At 37.1% G+C, this 24,770-nt stretch overlaps 2 protein-coding genes across 2 annotated transcripts in view; both read right to left on the minus strand.

Moving 5' to 3' along the window:
* The window catches only part of LOC107597667 (rab GTPase-activating protein 1), a 116,639-nt gene that overhangs the window by 30,516 nt on the left and 61,353 nt on the right, over positions 1-24,770 (minus strand). Inside the window, exon 12 of the mRNA XM_016288831.1 lies at positions 22,123-22,273. Coding sequence (XP_016144317.1) covers positions 22,123-22,273 — 151 coding nt within the window. The remainder of the gene's footprint in view (positions 1-22,122; positions 22,274-24,770) is intronic.
* On the minus strand, positions 11,334-13,293 carry LOC107597614 (probable G-protein coupled receptor 21). Its single transcript, XM_016288763.1, has one exon. The coding sequence runs from the start codon at positions 12,454-12,456 to the stop codon at positions 11,428-11,430; it is 1,029 nt and encodes a 342-aa protein (XP_016144249.1). The 5' UTR covers positions 12,457-13,293; the 3' UTR covers positions 11,334-11,427.

A 24,770-nucleotide genomic window follows, 5' to 3' on the forward strand; every position in this document is an offset into this window, starting at 1 on the left:
CTAAATATTATCAAAATGCATTTTAATTTAGAAATTAAAAGTAATACATACCAAACATACAAGCGGTGCATTTCAATCGCTGTATGTATGAATTGAATTTTAAATAAATACATTAAGAAAATCTGTAAAAACAGGGCACAATGTACTATATAATTTAAAGGAATATTTCCGTATTTATTTCATCAGCATTTTGAATTTTACACTGCATTGCATTGTGTTTTAGTGTTAACGGAAATGTTAATAACATTTCGTGTAATAGGCTCCAAGTACATTTTCAGATTAATTTTTTTACAGTGTAAGTAAAGGACCAAAAAAATTGATAAAGCTGCATTATGTCATTGACCCAAAAGTGGTCTTGAAAAGGTGATGCATGAGGAAATGAGCAGGAACCAAGTATCAGGTCTTTAGTTTGAGAGGCACAAATTTCTTCCTCTCAAGCATTTCCATGAAAACGAACAAGAGGAATTAAAGAAAAGCAAGAATGCAAAGAATGACAGGAAAAGATGAATAATAAACAAAGAATTAATGGACGAAGCCAATGAAAATGCCATGTTTTTTTCTTTCCGAAGGTTTTCCGAAACTCTCCTTCTCACCCTCTGCCCTGAAACTCCAGGAGGAGGAAGTCTGAACAGGTTCAGGGGTTGTTGGGAAGACACAGTACCTGATGTCTCAGATAAGGGGACATATTTATGTTCTGCCAATATTAGGGAAAGTCATCCTAGACTTGGAGAAGTGTTAAGAAAATCATGGATGATGTAAGACTGTTTAAAAGTAGATCTGTGTGAACCTCTTGCGTGAGCGCGGAGCACAAAGCATAACTTGTGCTGTGTTTGGACTGTGATGGTGAGATTGTGTGTGTGCTGGGGGAAGGCTGCTTCCGCAGGAAGCACTGTACTTTTTTTTCCTGACCATTGTTTACTGTCGTTTTTTCTGATAGGCAACAATAGCCGAAAATGGCATTTTGTTTTTCTTGGGGAGGCTGATTATAAGAAGTATAGTGAGCTTGATGAAAGAGAGCTAGAAACTGAGGGTGGGAGAGTTGGTGGGTTCACTGTAGTCCAATCACTCCCTCACTTAGAGGTCCACATCCTCTTCCCTTCAACATATCACCCACTGGGCACATGTCAGGGAGAACCAGCACTCTCCGGGGTCTGTTACAATACATTAGTGACTGAAGAAAGCTTTAATGAGACTCAATTGTACACTATATTATGTAAACAATCGTTGTGGAAAATAATTTAGGACACAGTGTTACACTGAGCATTTTTTTTTTGTTGCCTTTTTTGCTTTGAAATGGCTGAAAAAAGGTTGTTTTTAATCTGAGTTAAAAAATGTTTAATGCAAGAAGTAAAACGCTAAAAAAAAAATTCACTAAATGAACAGAATGATAATTAATCATATTCATTTAAATGCACTAAATTATCAGAAATGCTCTATGATCTACATGATCTTTCTTCAAGAAACAAAAATGCTAATAATAAGTATATTAAAATCATGAATTATCCATTACTTCATGAAAAAAAATATATGACTGCCAGAAAACTATTGCTAATATATTGTTGATATAACACAGCCCTGCTTGGTTTCTATTTTGGTGGTGTTTTGTTTGGTTGTCCCATCCATTGTAATAGAGCTCTATGAATTTTTTTTTTTTTTCAAATTCCATTTTATTTTTTTCCAAATTCCATTTTTTCCGTTTTCATTTTTCAAGACTCTGTTTTAATGGTTCAATTAAAAAACGCTTAACAAAAATTATTTTTAAGGCCCTATGAAATACTTTTTTTCATTTCATTTCATTTTTACCAAATTCTGTGTTTTCCATTAATTTTCTGGATTCCATTTTAGTTATTGCATTCAATTTTCATAATCAAAACATCTCTAATTAACTGATTATATTAAAAATAATTTATTTTTATTTTTTCAGAAATACTGTGTTGTGAGTTTAAATTTTTTCTGGTAAATAAATACTGGCAAATAATTTTTTGTAAATATTCTGTAAAAAATGTTTTTTATTACATTAAGTAATATATTTCTGTCACAGTTTCTTCAAGTTAAACCGAACCTTTATTTTGATGAGTTGCTGTGAAGACCTTTAAGTTTCTGTTTGTATATGATATGACTATATTTTTTTCTCAAATGAAACCGTCAAATGCTCATGAAGTGACTCTCAGAGCAGTTCTAGAGATCATGTTCATGTACTCGTATATTGAGGCAGCAGAGGCTGAAAACACCGTGAGCGTCACGCATGGTTCAGTACGAATGTAGTAAATGAAACCACGCGTATGTTCCATTCATTCAGGATTCATATTTAACTCCCTGGGGTCGACGGTCACGCCGGTGCGACCAGCTTACTTTTTTAAAGATCAGTGTGAAAGACACTAAAAATACTCTGTCGATTTTTGTCACACAAATAAGTGTTATACATCATTCGAAACTGTTAAGTGTCTACTTTTATTTGTGTACACTCACAATAACAACAAAACTTTGTACTTTTGCAAAATATGTTTTATACATATTTTTATACAATACGCTTTTGTTATAACAATCGTCCACGTGAGACGCGCGGCATGTAAACGCCCACATCAGCTCCGTGCACAAAGCGTGAGGATTCATCTAGTTCATCTCGGCTACTGTTCGTTTCTGGAAAAAGACGCACTGAGAGGAATAACCCAGGATTTACCTCAGAAAAAGAACAAGATGCGACTCGCAACCCGACCCAGCCGAGGAGATCATTCTAATGAGTAAGTAACGTTTATTTTTTGCATTAGTTTACATGTTATTGTGGCATAAACTTGAACACATTTACTAGTTGGGTTTTTCCCAAACTATAATTCCTGATTAAATTTTTAGAAATTGAGTGAAACATTTTGAATATGACGAGCACTTCACTGTATCTAAATTTCTGATGACGCGATGATGTTTTCATGCTCTCTATTGTAGAGTCTGGACCAATCAAACACACAATATATATTTTGTTAGCTATATTTAACAAATACTCTGTAACACCCCTCAGTTAACAAGCCATATGAGGACCTATGGACCCTTCCCCCGAAATGTATCTTAACACCTCAGAAAGACACCAGGCCCCTGGTCACCATGGCAACCAACTCTGATATCACTGGTTTTATTGCCCAAAGGAATGTGGGTAGAGAGACACACTACATTTTCCATAGGAAAAACCCAATACACAGTAAAAATGGACTCTTCTCTAATTAATTCATAGGAAAACCTTTCTTTGAATGAACACACATATCCTTCATGTCATTGTGTATGTTGTTACTGTCCTTGTATATTGTCTCTTATAGTGTATACTGTTTTATGCAGGCTTATGATGGAACCACTCGTTCCTGTCATCTTACCTATATGTAATCCTACCATGTTTAGTATCTATGAATTCGTCTTCTGATGATCTAAACGAGAGTGTATATTATATGTTGGTACATAGGCAATATATTAGTGTCCTGAGAATCTTTAGTAATTTCGATTCAAGTTCCATATGCAAATTACCATGCTTCCACACATGCGGTTTGGTTGGATTCTGAGCTACAACGCTCCTGGACACCCTAAGTTTGTGCCAGGCCTCGGGCCTTGACTTTTCCATTCACCAAGATTCTCTGACTCAAACTGGTTCTTTTTCATCAACCAACTTCAGCAAAGATCAATTTGAGCCTTCAGATTGCATCAAGCCTCTCTTTCAGACAGATGAGACGTGCAAGTATTCAAACTTAGTCTTATTAATTGATACATTAGGTATCATTTGCACCTTTTTACAAAGGTGTGTTTGAACTAAGAATCTGATGTTTCCTTCAGGCTGTAGATCTGCTGAATATCAAATGATACCATAGCTTCATATTTTTATTTCTCCGCTCTTTACTGCGTTAAGCTTTAACCCTTTCCTATACCAACTGTATGTGTGTGTGTGTGTGTGTGTATGTGTATGTTAGACTAGTTTAAGTGTTTATGTAGTTAATAAAGTCTTACTTGTATCACACTTGACGTTGTTCATTGTTTGCTCATAACTGCAGTCCCTTAATCATGCAGATTTATGCTACAGGCTCTGTGTAGAATTGTACAGTAAGAAAGTTATTTCCATTAACCAAGAAATTAACATTCTTAGAACTGACAGACAGTTGACCCTGAGAGGTCAAGTAAATACTTACAGCGGATATAAATATTTATAATTAATTATAACTAGTTATGATTAATTAGTCATATTTCCCCTTGAGCTGATTCGCTACACTATATAATATAAAACAATACCATATAAAAGTAATATGAGTGCATGATAAATGCTACGAGTCTAAGAATGTTTAGACCATGTTTATTATTAATACTCTGTTCTCAAATATATTTTATAAATATATTTCTATAGATGTTTAACGTGCTAAACAATAATAATTTGTTTCTCTGATATAAAATGTCCTTTTTACGGCAATACAAAGCATGCGTGGGTCTATGACTACAAAATCATACTCAGTATACTCAGTATGATATATATATACTGATATTAACATGCTCACAGATGTTTTTTTTTGTTTTGTTTTTGTTGGGTTTTTTTGTGATCAGATACCTGCACCACAGATGAATCCTGCTGACTTTCACTTGAGGCTCTTCAAAATATTTTCCTCTAGGACCGCTGTACCAACATCAGATGTTCAACTACACTGACATTCTATGGTAAAACAAGCTCCTTGACAACTGATGATGGTTATTTTTTCTTGAATCCATGGAAAGAAGCAGCAAACACTTAAATATCAGGTATGGTTTACTTGTTTCACTTGTTGAACAGAATCTGTTTTCAGGAATGACTCAAAGTCTGTTCACATCTCTGTTGTTAGATCAGTGTGCTCAATAATGTGTCTTTGACCTTCATTATGTGTGTTTTAATTATATTATGTTGTGAATAAAGTACAAATAATAAAAAAAAAAAATAATAATAATTCAATCTCCTCACATTCTTTATTACCTGCCTCACAGTCACATGACTCACTGATGGGCCATTATGGGAGGGCCCTTTGTCTCTCAGGTGTGAATCACTAAATATTCATGGTCACTGTCACTCCCTCGCATACAGGCTTTCGATCACAAAACATGCCTTTAAAAATGTAAATCAAAATATTGTTTTCAGTGAAGGAGTAAGCAGGATGATTTTCACACAATTTTGAAGTAAATATTCTAGCCTACAAGACTGATTACTCAAAAGTCTTATTCAGAGCTATTCAGAATAGGTTTTATGGCCTTATTTCAGCTACATTTTCCCCCAAAAACTTACTAACCACACATTTTTTTTTCTAAAAAATGCAAACATGTACATCCATCTTGCTCACATATTATTGTAGCACAGTTTGTGCTGAATACAAAAAAAATTACAAGTTGGCCAATAGTATGTTATAAGTAGCTGAAATAAGCACAAATGTCAGGGCATGTCAAAACATCTCAAGGGCCCCAAAATCACCTCAGACCCCAGAGGGTTAAATGGAATTTTTGCAGCTTAATACACAGTCCATATCCCATTTTGATTTAAGTGTTCTGACCTACTTTTGATTTATCCATCCAAAATTTGGCAAATTCCGTGACATTCCGCGTTATAAAGCAAATTCCATTTTTATGACTGGATTTCACGATCGTCTACGTTTTCTGCATCACGTAAATCATAGGGCCCTACTGTGAAATCTCACGGTTTTGAAATTCAGCTCCCCATAATCATATATTAAACATTAACTATGTATGTTGCATCGCGTAGCAGGTTGGACAGACAAATTGCCTGTCGCTGGAACCTTGTTGCATTGCTTCTGGCTAGGAAATGTTCAAAATTAATACTATTGCATAGTAAAAGGCTCTTAATGAGTTGTTTTCTTTTTGATTTTTTTTTTGTTTTCAACCCATTCAAATTGATGCTTCTGCAATGGTTAGACTTGGACGGTCTTCTAGCTTGACAAAACCTTGTCTAGACATGTAAAAACGTAAATTTTTTATCTGAGTAGCCCGGTTAATCATTTCAATCTGTTATAGCCAAGTAGACTGAAAATGTTTAATGCAAGAAGTAAAACACTAAAAATGTTTTTGAACACTAAATGAACAGAATGATAATTAATCATATTCATTTAAATGCACTAAATGATCAGAAATGCTCTATGATCTACATGATCTTTCTTCAAGAAACAAAAATGCTAATGATAAGTAATGCAATGGTTAGACTTGGACGGTCTTCTAGCTTGACAAAACCTTGTCTAGCCTCCTGAGAACCAGAAATAAAAAGCTTTGTGAATTTAGTATTTTTTCATGTCATTACATTGTTTAGAGTATAAGAAAAAAATGGTAAAATAACATTTTTGAAAAATTATATTTTATTTATATGTTATGCTATGTCCTCTATAGAGGACACCAGGACTCAGTTTTTCTAAAAATAAAATGACAAGAATAGACATGAAAAGGCAAAAACAATGGGAATTTTTTTTAAATCACCAATCAATTTTTAGGTTTCAGGATTTTTTTATACCTAACTTTGTTTAAGGATGGTTCTCAACTATGTTATAAAATATATAACAAAATGATTTGATATACCATTTTGCTTTATGAAATATGTGTGTAAAAATTCCATAAACTGGTATTCCCATTAAGCACAATGTTATCTATACACTGTATCTAATTTGCATATTAAACTATTCAATTCTTTTGTCTCCCAAAATGTATAATAAACATGCTTTTAGTCCTGGTGTCCTCTTTAGTCCTGGACATGTATGAAATTATGTCCTGTTTCATAACAGGAAGTCATATTTTGATTTGAAACCCCATAACATTTTCCTGAGATGTTGATTTATGACAAACAATTTGAAAATTAATCAGATTTAAATTGTAATTACAAAATATTATCATATTTCCATAAGTATGTACAATTTTATCACTAAATTAATGTCAGCCATTTTTAAAAACCAAGGAGAGGGAGTGGTCATGGTGAAACATCCAATCATTTGGTATCTCTGAAAAGCCCTGAATGTGCTCTGTACAGGACATCCAGACTTTCACTAAAATAAAATATAATGTCCACTACAGAGGCAAAAACTCCATAGCTGGGTCTCAGGAGGCTAGACATGTAAAAACGTAAATGTTAAAATTGGTGAGATCTACAACAGAAAAATTATGCAACATCAAATAAGGTCATGAGTAACTTACAGTACTTATGAAAACAAAGACAATTCTGACTTTCAATACGTCACAGAAAACTTAAAAACACATGTACTTGACCAACAAATGTATGATGTTTTTCCATTTTTACAGTGACGTGTACTTTTGACTTTCATTTTCCAATGAGATGAACAAGTGCTAATGCAAGTAATTACCAACCAAAGATGATTATTAATGTACTGTCAGAAACGCAAACTAGCACATACATCTACATTAAAAAAAACATGAATACAGTCACCATACACACACACACACACACACAATAACAAGCATTCAAACATGATAGGATAAGATCACATTTATTTCCTCAGTGCAGATATACCAGAATATAAATACATTATTGACAATTATTTTCTAAAACATGACATCATTACAAAATTTGCGGTACACCACATTAGTACCTCAGCTACAGCCCTACACACCAGACAACTTGTTGATATGCTGAAGAAAATATGGAGAAGCAGATCAAGTTTTCTTTCAGCCAAGCAACTTCAGTCCAAAACATTGTTAATCCCAAAGACTTTGCAGTGCTTTCATAGTCTCTTGCGATAAGAACTGAAATACAATTTGGAATGCATTAAAGTGAACAGTGAAAAACAATTCTCTCCAGTTAATCAAATAAAAACCAGACCCACTTACAGGAGGGCAAGATCATGAGCAATTCATTAAGGAGCCTGGCTCAGCAATTTAACAGACTTTTAAATCATGCATGTTTAAACTCAATAAAGACGCCTAGCACAATCAACACAAAGTTACGGAGAGGAGTGTGTGTGTGTTTTTGTGCACGGAGGGGTGTGTTCCTCAGGGAGAAAACCCACTGTTCCAGCTCAGCCCTCCATTTTCTGCGATGGCAGGGGCCGACTGGGTCCTGCGTCCTAATATGGCACAGCGGAGAGCAAGTCATCTTGGGAGATCTGCTCCCTTGAGAGCGCTAGCCCTTAACTTTGATTTCAAGAACAGAGCAGTTTTCCCACAGGAAAGAAAAAAAGAATGCTTTGGCATCATAAGGAGAACAAAAACAAACAAAAGCTCTCTGGCATCAAAATGTCCCAAAAGCTGAAATGTTTCCTCCAGCTTTTACCCATGACAGAAATGCCATCATCTATGAAGCAAAACATGCAATGTTGACACCCATGTAGGCAACATTAGAGCTTCATTCTCATTTCAAAACATACAATTCCATTTGTAGTACATAAAACCAACATACAATCTTACTTACAATATCCTTCAGACAGCAGAAATAACCAATATCTACATTATCTGAAAATACAGACACGCGTATGCCTCAAGATTTGGATTTTCACAGCAATTTAAGCAGAAAACCCAACTTCAGTTTCATTTTTATAGAAAGAATTAACTGGCGACTAATGGAAAAAGACATCAGAATCAGAGCAACAAATGGATGGTTTCACAAAATTCAACCGATCCGAATGGTTAATACACAACCGAGGCAGTTTCTCAAGCATGACCATCAAATCTTGGCCGTTTAATTTAATCTGATTCCTTTAAATGAATACGGGCAAGGTTTCTCAGGACGAGAGGGGGGAAGCAGTCTTGGGTGAGTCCAGAGCTCCAGGGGCATTAAAAAGTCCAAAAAGCAATCAAGACGAATGCTAAAAACAAGTTCTTAGACATGCGTCTTTGTTCTGTTTAACGCACATACACATCCATGCACACACACACGGTCATGTGTGATCAATAAAGCGATGAATGGGTAAATGGATAACAAATTCTTTCAGCTCTGGTTTAAAAACAGCACTTTGCCAGAGGCCGCAAGATCAAGATCTACATTTGAACAAACAAGCTGGGACACTTGGAAAAAATAAAAGCCCTTTTTCTATTGTGTGTGATATGTTTCTATCGCTCTCCATCTCTATCTAGTGAGTGGAAGTATTGCACAGCGCCCTGCCATGACATGGCAGTTCAGACTTTATATGTCTCCTATCAAAATCTTGACCAAACACTTAAAGACACATAGTCATAAGACACTTCTTTGCGTCACAGTATTACAATTATGAAAGCAAGTCTTCAGTCTTTAACTGAAGTGACGCGGCATATAAACAAGATCCATTTCTGACCGTCATAAAACTTGTTTTGGTGGTAAAATGAAAGCATTTTTCCATGGTGTCATACAAAAAAAGTATTTGGGAATATGCCACAATACATAACCCTCTCCAATGAAAAACATTCTCTTAAAACAATTTAAGAGAAGGTAAAGGTGATAAATACTATTAGATTAAATACAAAAAGGAATGCAGACTGTTTTTATAATAACATCTTACTACAAACAATCAATCCATCCGACAACAATTGATTAATACATTTTGTGGTTCCTCTATATATATATATTAAAAAAATAAAAATAACAATTCCATCAGAGGACACCAATAAATATTGATACTTTGGTCAGACAAAGCTATCTGCATAAGAAATCATTTTTTAACAGTACCATCCAAATGAGCGAATTTATCACAGCATGAAAAAAAGACAAAGGGCATGATTTTCAATGCCCTCAATTTTCTTGGCACCTCCACATATGAATTATGTACATGTATCTATGTCATAAAAATAAATAGTACAGCGCAGTAAGATGCAGTTCATTGTTGTTCTGCTTTTGTGTGTGAGCACATGCAGGACTCTTCAGAAACATCTGCCTTAAAACTTTGACCTCTGCATTCTGATATATCAGTTTCAGCAGCTTTTCTTCTGACGTCCATTTTATCCATTAAGTGTCCTAATTTGAATACAACAATCTTTTTGGTTCTTGCCAACATCAGCAACCTTTACCACTGCGGCCTTGTTCATCTTAAGGATCCTGTGACGGAATTAAGCAACTGACATCTGTTATGGTCACGTGTTACTATGTTGTGCTTAACTGCATTATACAATATTTTAAGTGTGATTGTGCGTTTGGACAATGCATTTGGACAGATGTTCCCCATTCCCCTAAAACGCATTGTAACCAGTGGACGCGAACCAAGCATGGCAAGAGAGTTGCACACGACTGACACTTCAGGGCAGAGGGCAAGTCCAAGAGTCATTCTGTCCAGCAGATACTCCAGCAATACACCAAGTAGTCAAATAGATTTTTTTTTTCAAAATGACTTGCAGGACGGTTAGCCTATAAGAATTGATACTATGGGTGGGTTCCAGCTAAGAAGTTCATTTCCAGTGTGATCAAGGTTTAGAAATGAGTCAGGCAGAATAAGTCGTCTGTTTGCTGTTTTAATACTGCATTTTTTTAAGGATGGTGTCCTCTAACTGGAGGCGTGGTTATGTAGTCCCTTCATGGCTTTAAATAAGCAGAAAATGGGAAGTCCGTGTAATCTTGGCATTGCTTGGGGGCTGGGGTCGACTTCTGCTCTTTGGGAAAACGGCTTTTTAAAAAATCCAATTGTGATTGCAAGACTTGTCATGGATCCAAAGACAAAAACCACTAGCAAACACATTCTTCCACTGAGAGCAGGGTAGTGATCAGATTATCCTCACAAATTCCGAGGAAAGACTTAGATATTACTAGTAAAAACATAAATAAGATCATGAGTCCAAAACCAGGTAAGCCCTTGGAAATGCTTTAAAGTCTTTGTCCAGAAGTATTTCTAACATCTATATTATTTAAGGTTTTAGATCAGTCTACCAGGGATCTTTCTTTTTTTCCCTACATATGAACAAATGTAAGCCAGTTAACAGGAGAAACAGAGACTACTTGTTCTCACTGTTCCGGCAATATGATCAGAACTAAAAGTCAACAGTCCACAAAGGCCAGCAAATTTGCCACAAAAGTCACTGAAAGACATGAGTTTGCCTTCAAGAAGACATTTGCTGAGCAGGCAGCTCAACTCAGTCTTTGCTTTAATGTCACTAATAAAAACTATGATTTTTGCATACAGACAATATTTAATGCAATCTAAAGACTTCATAATCACAAGAACTAGATTTTTCTTCTTTCCTCTTTGCTTAATTTATACTTGCAGCAAAAATTGCTGATAATTGTAAATCCGCAAATACCGATGAGAATAGCCCATTCTCGCATAGCTGTCCACTTCATCTTTAAAGGCCAAGGTCAAGGGTCTATTTCTTGCTGTCAGGTAATTCTGCAACTATAAACATGACCTTTGTCAACTTGCCCCACCTGGCTAGAACTGGGACAGTGCACAGATGCTGAGACAAATCTTCAGTATCTGCTTTTAACTTGACATGACCCTTGCCATCAAAATCAAGCTCACTTGCCAAAAGATGGCATTACACATGGCAAGCAGGGCGCGGAGGTGCTGGTGGATCTCCTAGGGGCTTCTTGGTGTCGCTACGTTGCAGACAAAGCAGGCAGAGGCGCTTGAGGCCTTTGCGGAAGGCGCTGTTCGACAGGCTGTAGATGAGACAGTTGCAAAAACTATTGCTAATTGCCAGCCATGTGGTCAGGAATGAGGCAATGGCATGGTGGTATATCCCTGCACTCTCTAGTAAAAAGTAAATGATGTAGGGTAGCCAAAGCAAGTAGAACACACTGGTGATACGGAACAGCACGGTGGCATAGCGTTTGTCCGTGCAGGCTTGCTCACCCGGCTCGGGATCCTGTGGGCCGAAGCGAGCTCTCCGCTCGCTGATCTGCCGAGTGTGCTGCCGACAGATCCGAAAGATATGGGCATAGGTGAAACAAATGGTGAAAGCAGCTGGTGCATACAGGGCCGCAACAATAAACGTGGTAAAAAGGGGCTGGGTGTCCCAGGAGGAGCACCATTTAAATACATCACCGTGGTATCCCGGCTTGCCCCAACCAAAGAAAGACGGCAAAAAGATGAGTGCCGAGTACAGCCAAATAAGGGTAATGCAAGTGCGAAGACGGCAGGGTGTGACCAGAGCAGTGTAGGAAAGAGGTCGGGTGATGGCAACATAACGGTCAATACTAACGCATGCCAGAGAGGCCATGGAGACACTCTTCAACACGCAGACCATGTAGCTAAAGACCATGCAGGTGAGTTTCTCGTTCACACCCTCCAGATGGTGCAGGAGGGACAAAGAGGGAATAAGACAGCTGACCCCAACCAGAAAGTCTGCATACGCCATAGTCTGTATAAAGGAGCTAGTGGTATGGTGGCTGAGAAGCGGGGCACAGTGGAAAACAAAGATAACCACCAGGTTCCCGGAGATGATGAGCACTGTCAAGAAGAGAATAACAGCTACTTCCAGCAGGCAGGTGTTGAAGATCTGAGAGTAGCCAATGTCCAGCAGGCAGAAGGGTTCTGTGCTATGGTTTAACTCAGTTGCATTCATCTTGTTCAGGGTGTGCTTGGGCGCACAATTAGGGTGCTAGTTCCTTGATAGCCTAGCTCAGCAAAGGCTGCCCACAGTATGGCTGACATGGGCAAGGTGTCCGTGCCCAGGTGCCTTCCATATCAGCAGCAACATGAGCCGCAAGTCCACAGGAATCCTTTCACCAAAGCACACACATGCAGCGACAGTATCCTAAAGAGAGTCACTTACTACAAGCTGTTGTGGAGGGTAGCTTAAATTCTGGATCAAGCCCCAACAGTAGAGGACATAAACACCCCCTCTCTTTTATCAGTTCCCCACCTTTCCGGGGAGAAGCACAGCAGCAGAAAGCGGAGAAAGCGGAGTCCTTGCCACTCTGATCATAAAAGTCCCAGTTGCTCTCACACAGTTATTAGTTCAGAGGATCACGCACAACAAAGCAGCGCTGGAGATTCCTCAAAATAACGTAGTCAAATAGTTTATTCCTTCAAATCCCAAAAAAGGATGCAATCCAGAATCTGATGTCTTTGCAGCAACTTCAGTCGTCCATCAAACGAAGACTGGGGAATCTCTTCAGCGTGTGCCGGGCACTCAGCTCCCTCACATCAACGTGGAGGAAGTGTGTGTGATCGAAGATGAAGGAACAGCAAGTGGTGATTGGCATTTCAAACGGAGAAGGGGCTCTCCAGAGAGAAGCCAGCGTCTGGAATGTAAATGAAGGATAGAGTGGTGTGATGCAGAAAGCAGTCTCTCTCTCTCTCCTCTGTGGCACTGATGCATCCTCGCTCCTTCCTTCCCTCTCTCCCTCCCTCACTCTACTGCAGCAGGAGCACTCAAACTCCTCCCACCCTTGGCTCTAGCCAGTGAGCAGATGTCGGAGCACGAGCAGAGAAGAGGCATCCCCTTTCCTTGTCAATCCATACACTCCTTCACCCCAATCATACCCACCTTTTCGTCTCTCACAAATATGAAAAAGGCCTTACCTTCAGATTTTTACAGACCCCTTAACACTGTCATTCGAATGTCGACCCCTTAACACTGTCATTATCCTTCCTTTTCATTCTATTCCAATCACAATTCCAATGCAACATCCCTCCAACGTACTCACTCTCTTTTCCCCCTCATATACGGACACATGCAAAAAACAACAGGAGGCCAGAGTGTAGCCATTTCCAAGGTCCCAGAAATAAACCAAGTACATACATTTCTTATTAGATAAACTAAAACTTTTCATGACATCATAATTCAAATTCTACCCGCTTTATGCAGTATTGTGGCTCCTATGTTAAAGGAATTGTTCACCCCTAAATGAAAAGTCTGTCATTAATGACTCACCCTCATGTCGATTCAAAGCCTTAAGACCTTCGTTTATCTTCAGAACACAAATTAAGCTTTCTGACCCTACATAGACAGCAATGCAACTACCACGTTCAAGGCATCGGAGACTGATATGAAAGAGAAGAAACTGTTGAATAAAAATTATTCTCATAGCTTCATAACATTATGGGTGAACCACTGATGTCACAGACTATTTTAATGATGTCCTTATTACCTTTCTGGGCCTTGAACGTGGTAGTTGCGTTGCTGTATATGCAGCATCAGAAAGCTCTCGGATTTCAACAAAAATATCCTAATATGTTTTCTGAAGATGAATGAAGGTCTTACGGGTTTGGAACAACATGAGGGTGATTAATTAATGACAGAGATTTCATTTTTGGGTGAACTATCCCTTTAAGTAACACACCAATTTTTACCAAGAAAGGTCCTTCTATACACATTAAGAAGCATTAAATCAGATGCACTAATTTTTCTTGTGCATTTGTTTCATGTATCAACATGTTATCAGATAAATTAGGTTCAAAGGTGACATCTGAGATTGGCATATGTAGTTAGAATCCGTGCATGTGGGCAACCGAATTACTAAGTATATTGTGGTATGATTTGTGCCAGTTTGGTTGTAGTAAATGTTGACAATACAGATTTACTGAACTCTCGAGTCTTTCCCTAACACAAATAAACCCTTTTTCCATTTATATCACCTTTATTAGTCCCTGTTCCCTGTCACCACGGTAATATTAAAACTATAGCACCCCTTTAGCCTCCTTTCATTCTTTCACTGCCAGAATCTGCAAACACTCACACACAGTCCCCACTTTCACGCATCCCCTCAGTCAGGCACACGAGGGGCTAAAAATAGGCCAAACTTGAAAGGTGGGGAGCGGACGACACTGGGCTCATCCATTAGGAGGAGGACAATGAGGAGGAAAGGAAGAAATAAAGAGGAATGGAAGGGCTGAATGCATGAGATCGAATGAGGCGACAAAGATAAAGAATATTTAATTTGACACAAATGAGGCTGTGAAGGATGGAAATACAGTTTCTTCAATGACACTATTGCGTACCTGCGTGTCAATCATTCTGGTAAACCACTGAAGCACTCATTATCTGCAGACCGTCAACTCCAAAACACAGGTCTGCAGTATAACCGAGGATCATATAATCCACAATTTGATTGGTGCATGAAATTTTAAATTAAATTAATAAATAAATACAAATAAAACGATTTATTTATATTTTTTACAAATAAAAATTTTTTTTTCTCATAATCTTCCACTTCCTCTGCCTCCACACCAACTCTCATCAATGGCTGACATTGCAATCCCTCTTATTTTTAACCAATTATTACAACAGATAAAATTCCATCCTACATTTATTTCTAGTTCAATATGCATCTTCACTTACACAATCAATCACAATTAGGGATGTTCATTTCGGTTATTTTTCCTAACCGACAACCGACGCTCGTTAACCAATCAGAGCACACCTCGCTATTCAGACCGATGAGCTATGTAAAAATCGACGTGTTTCAGAAAGGCGGGCCATAGAGGAGAAACAATGATGTACAGTATGTGGAAAATAATGTGTTTTTTTAACCTTAAACCGCATAAACACATTTCATTACACCAAATACACAAAATAATGTTCTTTTTAGCAACATCATATGACCCCTTTAAATAATAAATTAAGAAAACGAAAGGAAAAACTGTGCAACAAATAGCCTAGTATTCAGAGTTTCAGTTCATTTTTGTGCTGCGCGAAAGGAAACCAGAAGGCAGAAAGCGGCATCCTATTTTTCTTTAGGCTTATTTTACAAAAGCACAAAGATTTGTTTTTATTGTGAATGTACACAAATAAAGGCAAACCTTTTACAATTCCGATTATCTTTATGACTAAAAGGAGTAGTTGCTTACACCGTTAGAAGGAAAAAATTCAAATGATTGCACCGGCACCGCATGCGCGCACACAGTTAAGCATTGCTACCTTGACAATGCAGCCATCTCATTATCATTATAAAATACAATAAGTCAAACATATGGAAAAAAACACACTGCTCAGTTTAAATATGTAGTCAAATCTGTGCCGTTAAGTGTTATCACCGTACCGCCGTGAACTATGTTATGCAAACCATTTGGTTTTACGTGGATATTGGAATGCGAATGAAGTAGGATACATAATAAATAATATTTTGGCATTCAAATACATCGCAAATACGAAATATTTGATTTTGTGTGGAATGAGAGACACAACGTTGGTGTCAGTTAGTGTTTTTTTGGCGGCCTGTTTTAATTTTAGTTTTAGTCTTTGTGTGAAGCTGTCATTTTAGTTTTTATTAGTTTTAGTCACGTTCATACTCTTTTTAGTCTAGTCAAGTTTTAGTCAACTAAAAGTCTGAGCATTTTAGTCTTATTTTAGTCAGAATTATCCATGACTATTTTCGTCTAGTTTTAGTCGATGAAAATTGTGTTTTAGTCTCTTTTTAGAAATGCAATTCTATTTAAGCCAGTCAATATAGTATAAGTACCTAGTAGTATAGACGAACCCAAAATTTTATTTTAGCCAAACCCATTTCAAACAAGGTTATCTTATTATATTATTGTTACCTTATAGACTCAAGAATACATCCATTCCAGACACGGAAGACACTCTGATTTGAATTTACAACATTTATTTTACCAACCAAACATGTTAGAAGTACACACACACACATTTTAATAGAGACGAACCCCGGCTGGCCGGCCGGCCATCGGTCCCTTTCTCTGTGTCAGACTTAACTTTGTTTGGTTTTCGTCTTCTAAATCAGTGTTTCCCAACCTTTCTTTAGTCGCGGCACCCTTTGGAAATTTTAACAAATTTGTGGCACCCTACAAAATTAATTTTGTCACAATATTTGAATTGATAACTTCGATGTGATCATTTGAAAAGTATAGATATTCGGTACAACAGGGAAGAACTGCAGAATATAACGTCATACAGATATTTTTAATATTATTAAAAAAAAATTTGTCTATCAATGGTGGCAATCAGTAGGCTAATTTCTAATGAAGAGACCAATTTATATGACAGATTTTAATGTAGACTTTTATTCATATGTAAACATTGTGAGATAGCTAGTTATACTAGTTTATAACTTTGTTTAAACAAAGTTTTGCTCACTCAGTGTATTTTTGATTTTACAGCTGGGTAATTTTGTTGTAGCATGAGATAGCTTGATTTAAAACTTTAAAATTCTTCACGGTCAGTTAATGGTTAACCGGTTAAAATGAACATCCCTAATCACAATCCATCACTGCAGAGGTAAAATGCATACTTTCATACTGACAAGAATGAACAGAACTTCAATCTATCACAGTCTACATGTCAAATGAAAATGAAACTATCTTTTCTGACTAAGTCTATAGGAGAAGATAAGAGAAAGGCTGTCCCTATAGTGATGGGAAGGTGTTAGCCAAGTCCAGCCTGACTCAGCTGCTCTGTGAAAACACAGTAAACACAAACAGCACATACTCATCCCTTCATGTAGTGAGACAGCAGCTTTACATCAGTAGTCAGTCAAACTCTCAGCCTCACAAACCTGGATATCGCTGCTGCAGCAGAGACCAGCCAGAATCCTGCTGTATAGACCACCCACAGCCTTCCTCCATAAACCCTGCACAATCCCCTGGGTCTAGACCATTCAGCGTGACATTAACCCCACAGAGCAGCGAAGCTATTTTGGTACAGACAAGTATGCTACTATGTGCCATATTAAAAGGTCTTCTATTGAACACAATGAAGCTTGAGACTATCTGTTCCCTATTTTGTTAAGTCACGCCTGGTGCGGAGATGGATATTTATTGTGGTGTGTTTAGAATGCTGGGACTTGAAGTGAGAAGAGGTGCAGGCTGCCGCAGACTAACAGGCCAGGCTTTGTGTTAACCGTTTGTTTTTATTCACCGCATGGGGTGGTGTATGAGGAGTGTCTAGAGAAATCTGCGTGTATGTCTGACCTCTGCGTCTGTGTTTATGGACACTGGAACATCTGGTAATAGTATGAGCCAAAGAAATGCAGCCCGACAAACATGCTCGGGTGTGCAGATGGGTGCAGAGTGAACCAAGGATCCAAAATCTGATGCTTGTTACCATGTCAATGGCAGACAATTTAATATTCGATTAACAAAAACAGAACTAGAGCCATGTGAATGGGGATTGGGTGAATGGAGTCCATGCCAGTTTGCAGTGCATTACTGAGTTGATTGCATTTGCAAGTCACCACTTTAAACACTTAAAGCTGTCTGAAATGCATAAATTACGGTCACTTCTGTCATTACAAATCACTGCTCGTGTGAACGTCTCTTGACTTACGCCCAGTGGGTGAAGTTCAAGCCTTTTCTAGTCACACAGGATAAAGGAAGCCACAATAAACATTGTGAAGTGCAGTGAAGAGCAAGTCCTTAACGAGGGACAACCAGTTTTCACATTAGAGACAAATCACTTTAAGGCACAGACTACTTTCTGAGAAAAGTGCTCTTGAATGTTGTTTGGGAAAAGGCCGAGACTTCAGCACAGTAAAAGCTCCTGTTTTCATGAAAATATCCCAACCACTGTGAGGAACCTTGGGGACATGGTGAAATGATTGACAAGGTACAGTACATTGACGTGTCTCCCTCGGGTTTAAACCAGGGGTCAAGTAGCACAACTGTACAGAGTTCACACACAGAATTGCTAAACGGGAATGTATAGCGAATATATAATGCTGCTGCTGGTTTATGTTCTCTAAAGTGAAGGATGCACAGAATCAGCACTCCAGAATGAAAAACACCAAGCTACAAAACTGAACGTTCACAACACACAAAAGTAGTGGTCGACCGATATATCACCAAGGCCGATATATCGGCCGAAATTTGTCATTTTTCAAATATCGGCATAGGCTGATACGTTTTTCTGTTTGGCCGATGTGTTCGAGGCGAGATTTTATTTTGACGGCGCCAAGAACGGCTGCGTCAGCGCCTAAGCACACAGTGCTCACATTCTCCATCTTATTCGCTGTTGTCATTCAGTTCTGTCTAATACGGATAGAAGTCTACCTAATAATCAGATAGAACTGTTAAACAAAGGACTTAAAATGTATACAAAAAAATATTATAACGATTGCTTTAATATTATTAAAGGCAAATATTATAATACTTTCTCGTTTGCCGTCAGCATTCCGCAAATACGGAATGAATTTTCCCGCATATTATTGTACACAAACATATAAAGGGATAGTTCACTCAAAATATGAAAATTTGTTGTTAAGTGTGAATTGAATACGGACAGGAGGAGAGATCAGCTTCACTGGAGACACTCAATCGACAAACTTTAAACTCGTGACTGATTTCAAATTATGCTGCGCTTTATGCATTTGCCCACTGTCATATTCATGTCATTTTCACTGTGTGCTGTATGTAAAATGAGTGTTACCTTGGCTTTATTTGAAAAAATATGATTCCCAATGCACACAAACTTCACAGATTACTTAGTGCCCTGTTGGTTACAGTGTTTACTTCCTTTTTAATTATATTTTTATTAAATATGTATTTATTTGTGAAAAATACTTTGTCTTCTAGAGTATAAGTATGTTTATTTTACACGTTTAATTTTTAATACATTTTCAAATTTCTTAAATATGAATTAAAATAAATAAAATTATATCGGCTTTATATCGGCCACCCTGCTTTCCAAGATATCGACATCGGTATCGGCTGTCAAAAAACCCATATCGGTCGACCACTACACAAAAAATGTTGTAGACTAACATCTGCATGAATTCATAATAAAAAATAAATCAATAAATGCTAAAAAAAATTTTTTTAAAAGTCACTTTACATTTACATGTTCAGGCTCCGACTAGACAATGAGGTCTGAGAAACAAAACAACTCTTTGTACTCGAGTCTTGCTTTGTAATACACTTTACTTAGCCATTAGCAATCCAATGCTACTGCTAATCATATAAAATGCCTCTGCCATTACTAGACTATCGAGCGGCTCTCAGGAACTCAGGACCATTTCTATCCAAACAGTGTAATGCAGAGTATTACGATAGTGTGTTATGCACTCTCTCCTGCCTTGTACAGTGAAGACATAATTACAGCCTTTTTCCGAGAAACTTTTGACGTCCAATCCAAATTCTTTAAAATATTGAAAGATGGCCTTTCATATCTGAATAGGCATTTGTTGGTCATATTAAGCAAAAATATGCACTACATTTAAGGCTAAAAAATTGTACTGTGAAGAGAGTTGTGCAATAATGCTTGTTGGAGCCATGATGCATTGAGCTGTGGTGTTCATTTGGATAAGGTTTGAGTCTGGCTTGCAACATGAACTGATCCCACCCCTAACCTCTTTCTCCAAAATTTCCAGTGCCCTCTGGACTACATAACAGTCTAATATATTGACTTCTAAAAGGTCAAGATTCTGTTTCAGCTTTTATTCTGGAAAAGACGTTGCTACTGGAATATTTCTGCAAGTGATCCGCCTATTGCGAATACACAAAGACATGCATTTTCTTTAACTGGTAAACTCTTCTAAAAATATTGGTGATACTCTTGTAATTTATCAAAATGTACTTTCTGAAAGGAATTTAATAAGTCAGACAACAGAACATCTCTCCTCATCAAGCTGGTTTTTGGGTATCATTCATATCTACAGCACAGATGGTGCGGGACAAGTTACACATAAACGTATAAAGGGATAGTCCACCCAAAAGATGAAAATTTGCTGTTAATTTACTCACCCTCAGGCCATCCAAGATGTAGTTGACTTTTATCTTCAGTAGAATGCTTAGAGAAGATTTTTAGCTGATACCATGTCTAAAGCATATAAAGTAGTGCTGGGCAACGATTAATCGTGATTTTTGTTTATATAATATATGTGTGTGCACTGTGTACAGACACATACAGTATATATTTTTTAAATATTTACATGTATTTACATGCATATGTTTATATTGATATAATTTATATTATATATATTTAATATATAAACAAATTATTTTCTTATATATACAGTACATGCATATGTATTTATAAATATACACAGTACACACACATATATTATGTAAACAAAAATGAAAAATCGCAATTAATCGTTGCCCAGCACTAATATAAAGTGAATAAACTAGTCTTCATCAGCTCACATTTTTACATAAATCATGAGAAACGATAAAACTTTAATATCAGTGACTGTTGGAGGAACTGGGGCGCTGAATGAGCCAGTATTTAGGCTCATATCAAGTCGGAGTGACTCTTGGACATCTGAAAGTGAGTTTTGATTAAGTAATTTGTAGATCAGTGCTGGCTTGAACTGTTTGCCCGAGGCTCTGGATTACAGGAAATAACATTGTAAATAATGTTCGGTTTCTTGCACAGACCGAGCGTTTCGCTTCATAAGACATCAGGAGCCACACGTATTAATTTTGTGTTGCCTGACATGCTTTTTTGACTCTCAAAGTGATGGTAGCCATTAACTTGCATTTTATAAATCACCAAGGATCACAGTTTTTTGCTAAAAAATCATCTTTACTATTCTACTCAAAAGTCATCTACATCTTGGATGGCCTGAGGGTGAGTCAAATCAACAGCAAATTTAAATTTTTGGGTGAATTGTCTTTTTAAGGCCATGTGTCCTCCAAAGCATAAAAACAATACCATGTGCTTTTCTCAAAATAGCTAGCTTTGTGCAGTTGAGAGCGCTTCAGAGGCAAAAAGTTTCTTTCAGTTGAAATGCTTTGTTTGCTATTATACAGAATGTCTATGGAAGTAGCGTGGCAGACACATCACAAATAAAATGCTTTTTTAAGCATTAGTTATCATATCACTATTGTGGTAGTCTGTGGGTGCCATCTGTTACAGACATTAATACTACATGAGACAAGCAATATTAACTTCTCTATTGTTGCTCAGTAGGATGCGGTGTCGGTGTGGCATTTGTCCTGCCCTTCTTCAATGTGATTGGACGGCTGAGTAAAAAGTGACAGTGACAAGTGCTGCGTTTTACTCAGATTTGAAATTTTTTTAACTCTTTGTGCCAAGTTTAGCGTGAAGCAGACGCATATGTTTTTTACATACGCAGCACACCCATTGAAGACAACTGAAAAAATACGCTAGACTCAGGGGGAAAAAAACACTTTGGTGGACAGACGGCCTAAGGCATACTTAAGGTTAGAGATTGAAAAAACAGTTATATGAATAATTAATTGAGATATATGATCAAAATTTTTGATCCACTGATAATGGAGAAAATGCATTAGATTCAATCCTTTGCTTTGCCTTATGTGATCAAATGTGCCTCTGGTGCACTGAAGTGGAGGATGGGAACTGTACGCCTACCTTAGTGATGAGTGTACGGTACTCCTCCACCAGATGGTCATTGTTATGACATCCGGCCAGTAACTGCCACACCTCCCCTCTCAAGGCCTCTGGGACACCACTGCGCACCAGCGCCGGGAGCTGTTTGGGTCGAACGGCCAGGTTCAGATGCCTGATGAAACATTACAACTCATGGTTATAAATGAATTACAGTACTTCCATTTAAGACGGTCCAAGAAAATAGTCCATGTGACATCAGTGGTTTAACCGTACTTTTATGAAGCTACGAGAATACTTTTTGTGTGCAAAGAAAACAAAAATAATGATTTTATTCAATGATTTCTTCTCTTTCGAGTCAATCCGCCGCCATTCATGCGAGTACCATGATATATGCATGTGCATTCTTCTGCTTTTAAAAAAAGGCACAGCACACAGAACCACTGATGTCATATGGACTATTTTAACCATAGGACAGGCCTTTCTGGGCCTTAAACATGGTAGTTGAGTTTATGTCTATGCAGGGTCAGAAAACTCTCGGATTTAATCAAAAATATGTTAATTTGTGTTCCGAAGACGAACGAACGTCTTACAGTTTGGAACGACATGAGGGTGAGTAATTAATGACAAAATTCAAATTTTTGGTTGAACTAACCCTTTAACACAAAATAAATGTGATTTGTATGCTTTCAAACTTTTTTCACAGGTTCGGCAATGCCATTCGGCAAAATTTCACAAGTGAAATCTATTCATTTCATCCATTCAATGCATGTGATTTGAAATTTCAAAAAAAGGGCAAAATATTAGATTTTGCTAAGAGTAGAAGTTGAAGTAGATTTTGCAAAGAGTTAAAAAGTTGGTCACATTGACCAATGGAAGGCTGCTTGGTTTAAATTGACTTCTATATACGCCGCTTCATACATGGCTACACTATTGACAATAGACCTTTTTGCCTGTGCATAAATATGTCCAAAAACACTGCAGACGCCGGCGCTGATAGCCTCATGGTTAGTGTGCCAACCATAGACTGTATAAAAAAATGCACGTAGTGATGACACCCGTAGGTTTCTGAAGAGCGTTTTTGAAGCTAAAAGTGGGCGGAGCCGGCCGTCGCCATCTTGGCAGATAATCAAAAATGGGCAAAGAGGCGGGAGCTGGTTGCTGAAACCACGCCCACCTAGCTCAACGGTGGTGAAAGCAGTGGCAATCCACCTGTCACTCAAGTGGCCACGCAGAATTATGCAGAACTTTAAGGCTTAATGTAATTTAAACTGATGAGTTATAAAAAAATTTACCCTCCTCACAGTTGTCATGAAGGGCAAAATTAGCTATATAGACCAAAACCACTTTTTGTACCAGGCTGTAAACTAGGGCTGGACGATATGGCCAAAATTTATATCACGATATATTTCTTAATTTCGGTCGATACGATATAATTCTGATATCGATATGAACACTATTTAAAAAGCCTCATAAAAACGGCCAAGAACGGCCGCAACAGATGTCTGTACCTACAAACTTATGAAAAATTAATCAACGGTGGTGAAAGCAGTGGCAATCCACCTGTCACTCAAGTGGCCACGCAGAATTATGCAGAACTTTAAGGCTTAATGTAATTTAAACTGATGAGTTATAAAAAAATTAACCCTCCTCACAGTTGTCATGAAGGGCAAAATTAGCTATATAGACCAAAACCACTTTTTGTACCAGGCTGTAAACTAGGGCTGGACGATATGGCCAAAATTTATATCACAATATATTTCTTAATTTCGGTCGATACGATATAATTCCGATATCGATATAAACACTATTAAAAAAGCCTCATAAAAACGCCCAAGAACGGCCACAGCAGATGTCTGTACCTACAAACTTATGAAAAATTAATTTGCCAACTCTATGAAACCTACTCCTATAAAACTATATAATATTTTAGGAAAAAAATGGCGCAAAAAATTTTCAGCTTATATTGTTATTTAGCCTTCATACAAACAAGAAATGTGAAATCAATTTAAAATAAATCTCAGACTCTCCTTATTAATATTAATATGTTTTACTTCAAACTATAGGTTAACATACCAGTCAAAAGTTTTTGAACAGCAAGTTTTTTAATGTTTTTTAAAGAATTATCTTCTGCTCACCAAGCCTGCATTTATTTGATCCAAAATACAGCAAAAACAGTAACATTTTGAAATATTTTTACTATTTAAAATAACCGTTTTCTATTTGAAAATATAATTTATTCCTGTGATTTCAAAGCAGAGCTTTAGCATCATTACTCCAGTCACATGATCCTTCAGAAATCATTCTAATATTCTGATTTGCTGCTCAAAAAACATTTATTATTATGATGTTGAAAACAGCGGAGTAGATTTTTTCAGGTTTCTTTGATGAATAGAAAGTTCAGAAGAACAGCATTTATCTGAAATAGAAATCTTTTGTAACATTATAAATGTCAAATGTCAAAATCAATTTAAAACAATTGAATTACTTTCATTTTGCTAAATGAAAGTAATAATTTCTATAATATACATTTTAAAAAGAGCTTTTGAATGGTATAGTGTATAATATTACAAAAGCTTTTTATTTCAGATAAATGCTGATCTTTGGATCTTTCTATTCATCAAAGAATCCTGAAAAATGTACTCAACTGTTTTAAAAATTGATAATCAGCA

This window comes from Sinocyclocheilus grahami, unplaced genomic scaffold, assembly GCF_001515645.1.
Source record: "Sinocyclocheilus grahami isolate Dianchi unplaced genomic scaffold, SAMN03320097.WGS_v1.1 scaffold234.1, whole genome shotgun sequence".
Classification (NCBI taxonomy): domain Eukaryota; kingdom Metazoa; phylum Chordata; class Actinopteri; order Cypriniformes; family Cyprinidae; genus Sinocyclocheilus; species Sinocyclocheilus grahami.